The sequence below is a fragment of the Notolabrus celidotus genome, chromosome 12 (genome assembly GCF_009762535.1).
Source record: "Notolabrus celidotus isolate fNotCel1 chromosome 12, fNotCel1.pri, whole genome shotgun sequence".
NCBI classification, from domain to species: Eukaryota; Metazoa; Chordata; class Actinopteri; order Labriformes; family Labridae; genus Notolabrus; species Notolabrus celidotus.
Window position 1 is genome coordinate 12,052,946 of NC_048283.1, and position 3,945 is coordinate 12,056,890.

At 40.7% G+C, this 3,945-nt stretch overlaps 1 protein-coding gene across 1 annotated transcript; it reads left to right on the top strand.

Annotated features, from left to right (window-relative positions):
* The first annotated feature begins 2,330 nt into the window (after positions 1 to 2,330).
* Positions 2,331 to 3,669, top strand: LOC117823457 (trypsin-1-like). Its single transcript, XM_034698665.1, has 6 exons — positions 2,331 to 2,375; positions 2,470 to 2,620; positions 2,718 to 2,968; positions 3,062 to 3,198; positions 3,298 to 3,399; positions 3,495 to 3,669. Exons 1-6 carry the CDS (start codon positions 2,336 to 2,338, stop codon positions 3,540 to 3,542), a joined length of 729 nt encoding a protein of 242 aa, XP_034554556.1. The 5' UTR covers positions 2,331 to 2,335; the 3' UTR covers positions 3,543 to 3,669.
* Positions 3,670 to 3,945: the final 276 nt, after the last annotated feature.

Here is a 3,945-nt window from a genome sequence, read left to right on the forward strand (position 1 = left end):
GCATCTCCTTTATTGTTATTAATTTACACCAGAATATATGCTGTCTAATGTGCCACTGCTGCATAAAGTGGTTGAGTTTCCTGATATGCCTGTTGAAGCAGCACAGTTTCATTCTTCACAAACAGGAAATCTGAGAAAGGTCAGATTTTTTATAAAAGTGATATACAGTTGCATAATTACTCTGATGATTGTGTTACATTTTCCCTAAATGAGAACCTGAAGGACGGGTCACGGTTTAGGAGATCCACAAAATGAATGCACATGAATAAAAATTGAATGAAATAATGGTCCCTTGTGTTTTCTGAAAAGTGTTGGTGGAGGAATGATGCTCCATAGACATCCACTGATCTATCAAAATGATGGACTACACAAAAGGACCAAAAACAAAAGAGAACCAGGAGTGACTGATGGGTAGTAATTAAAAATACTGATAAATACTCACACTCAGACATTCATATAAGTTTGAAGAAACATAGCAAACTGATAGTGTTGACCTCAGGTGAACAAAAACTAACTGAACTGAGAAACTGAGGCTGTTTCCGAAACGGCCTGCTACATACTACTTACTAATGTAGTAGGCAGTAGGTATTGCCTACTACATACTGCATTTGAATTTAGTATGTAGTATGACTGTTCTGTCCGATCTGTCATGCAGCATGCTGAGCCAGACTTCGCTGGATTTCCGGTTTCGGAAAGCGGAAGTAAACAACGGCGAAGCCGATAAATAAAATGCTTATTTAGCATCCATTTATGATTTAAAAAGTTAGGAAGTGGTTTATATGTAATTTGATAACTTTCACAGCACCCAAAAACGGATTTCCCCCCGTCAAAAAATGAGGAAAAAGAAAAAGCAGAACGAGCGCTGTGCATTATGGGAAACAGTACGCGAGGAAGACTGGTCCGATGCACACTGAGATATTTTCCCGAATCAGTAGACATCCGGGGAGTTTTGGCATACTGCAGATTTTGCTCTTGTTCACATACTACTTACTACATACTGAATTTTGGACATATCAGTACGTACTGCTAGTATAGTAGGCGATTTCGGAAACAGCCTCAGTCTCCTTATATAGCCTCTGTCAGCTTATTGCCACCAGCTGAGAGAGGACATCACAGGTGCTCCCAATATCTGCTGATTAGTGAAGCAACCTGTGGACCAGATTTGGATCTCTTTCCAGACAAACAAAAACACTCTTATTTGATTTAAAATACTAGATCAAAGTTATATATATGTAAATATATGTATATGTTTTTTTAAACGCTTTCCTTTAAGGTGACCTTGACTGCTCTAAAAGGCACCCTCAAATTACATTTATAATGATAATAATTATTATTATTATGGTTAATTTATTTTATTTGACTGTATTTTATTATTATTACAACACTAGCAATAGTCCACTTTGTGATAAAATGTATTTAAAAGCCACATAATCAAAACCTCTACTGCAGAATCTCAACATAGTTGTACCTCAATGCAAGGGCGTGTCCAGCAGCCCGGCCAGGGGTGGCACTGGCCCCACCTAAAATCTGATCAGCCTATCCAGATGCCACTATAAAATGCTCATGACTTATGTTACTATTTGGGCTTTGTTGGAACAAGCTGGTGGTCATTTTCTTTGTCAGTAAATGTAACACGTCCATATGCTAGTGCCTTCAATTCTTACTTTGGACAAACATCTTCACATAAAGTCGTAAAAGAATAAGGCTAATATATATACATATATAAACATGGTGCCACTCTGTTATATTTCTTTTTAAAGTCCAAAGACATACACACGTGAGGGATAATGTGCCTAGCAGGTAGTTATGGGAAATAAAATCCTGACAGGGTGAAACAAGACCCTGATGCAAAGCCATGTCAAGGTTAACCATCCCCTAATATGTCCTGTACTAAACACTAATGCAACATTATTTTAAAGAGTGTCATCTGCAGAGAAATATACCTCATATTTTTCTATTGTATAACATAGAAGTTGCAGCATCATGTAAACTAACTAATGCATAGGACATTGTAGCTTTTGTTCCTTAGCTAATAATTGATATAAAACATATAAACATGATGAGATCAGTCAGCAAGTACATGTCAAATATAAAGTGCATTTTCATTTAAATGCTCAAATCCATGTTTGCACTTTTCTTGTTCCTTAAAAGATTTCAAAGAGCTACACGTGTAATGTCCCAGCACTCAAGCAAATATTTGCTTATCTACCCCCTGAATATCCCAGGATCCTGATTGGTTCAAAATAATCTTTGGGGTGTGTCAGTAGAGAGGTACAATCGTATATAAACCAGGACTCCAACCCAAGTCTATTATCCACTAGATTACTCAGCAACCATGAGGTCTCTGGTCTTCATTTTGTTCATCGGAGCTGCCTGTAAGCACCTGAACTTCTTTAATTGTTGACTTGTTCTAGTTTCTAAATATCGATCATTTGGTTGTTAACTAATTTGCCTCTTGTGTGTTTCCAGTCGCCCTTGATGACGACAAAATCGTCGGAGGGTATGAGTGCACACCCCACTCCCAGCCCCATCAGGTGTCTCTGCAATCTGGCTACCACTTCTGTGGAGGCTCTCTGGTGAACAAGGATTGGGTTGTGTCTGCTGCTCACTGCTACAAGTCGTAAGCACAATGTTTTCCTGAGGTGTAAACAGTCATTCAGCTGCCATATTTGTGTGTCTCTGTTTATCCTAATCTGCTGCTCTTCTTCATCTCTTAGTCGCATTGAGGTTCGTCTTGGAGAGCACCACATCAGGGTCAACGAGGGTACCGAGCAGTTCATCAGCTCTTCCCGCGTCATCCGCCACCCCAGATACAGCTCCTACAACATCAACAATGACATCATGCTGATCAAGCTGAGCAAGTCCGCCACCCTCAACGAGTACGTGTCAGCTGTGGCTCTGCCCACCAGCTGTGCCCCCGCTGGCACCATGTGCAAGGTCTCCGGATGGGGCGAAACCATGAGCTCCTGTGAGTATTAATCCTGCATCGTCTTCTTCACATGTGAGTCTGTACTGCACTGAAGCACCAGTTTGATCTTTGTGTTTCTGTCTTCATGTATAGCTGCCAACGGCAACAAGCTGCAGTGCCTGAACATCCCCATCCTGTCTGAAGAGGACTGTGATAACTCCTACCCTGGCATGATCACTGATGCCATGTTCTGCGCTGGATACCTGGAGGGAGGCAAGGACTCTTGCCAGGTATGTATTTCAACATTAAGGCAGCAATACAGCTACTTCTGTGTGAATATCCTAGCATGGCTTTATTAACCTTTGACACCTTGCACTCTCTTTTCTTAGGGTGACTCTGGTGGCCCCGTCGTGTGCAACGGTGAGCTTCAGGGTGTTGTGTCCTGGGGTTACGGATGTGCCGAGAGGGATCACCCCGGTGTCTACGCCAAGGTAAACCTTCAATATCTCTTTGAATTAAGAATGATTGCTGAGTGATAATTGGTCATGAAAAGTGTGCTAAAACCTTGTTCTGTGTTCACTGACAGGTCTGCCTCTTCAACGACTGGCTGGAGGACACCATGGCCAGCTATTAAGTCTGACCAAGTGATGACCATCTTACTCTGCTGCCTCTATTCTACCATTCTCACTCCAACGTTGTTGTCGAGTTTGAACAATGTGCAACCATTTTCCATCTGAGTCAATAAAATCTTTAAATTCAAAGCATCTCCTTTTCCATTATTAATTTACACCAGAATATATGCTGTCTAACGTGCCACTGATACATAAAGTGGTTGAGTTTCCTGATATGCCTGTTGAAGCAGCACAGTTTCATTCTTCACAAACAGGAAATCTGAAAAGGTCAGATTTTTTATAAAAGTGATATACAGTTGCATAATTACTCTGATGATTGTGTTACATTTCCCCTAAATGAGAACCTGAAGGACGGGTCATGGTTTAGGAGACCAACAAAATCACTGCACATAAATAAAAATTGAA

Bases quoted from the DNA above. Each gene is read 5' to 3' on its own strand.
- LOC117823457 (XM_034698665.1), top strand. From the start codon at position 2,336: ATGAGGTCTCTGGTCTTCATTTTGTTCATCGGAGCTGCCT. The intron at 3,199-3,297 runs GTATGTATTTCA...CTCTTTTCTTAG, and splicing joins GAGGCAAGGACTCTTGCCAG to GGTGACTCTGGTGGCCCCGT. The intron at 3,400-3,494 runs GTAAACCTTCAA...GTTCACTGACAG, and splicing joins ACCCCGGTGTCTACGCCAAG to GTCTGCCTCTTCAACGACTG.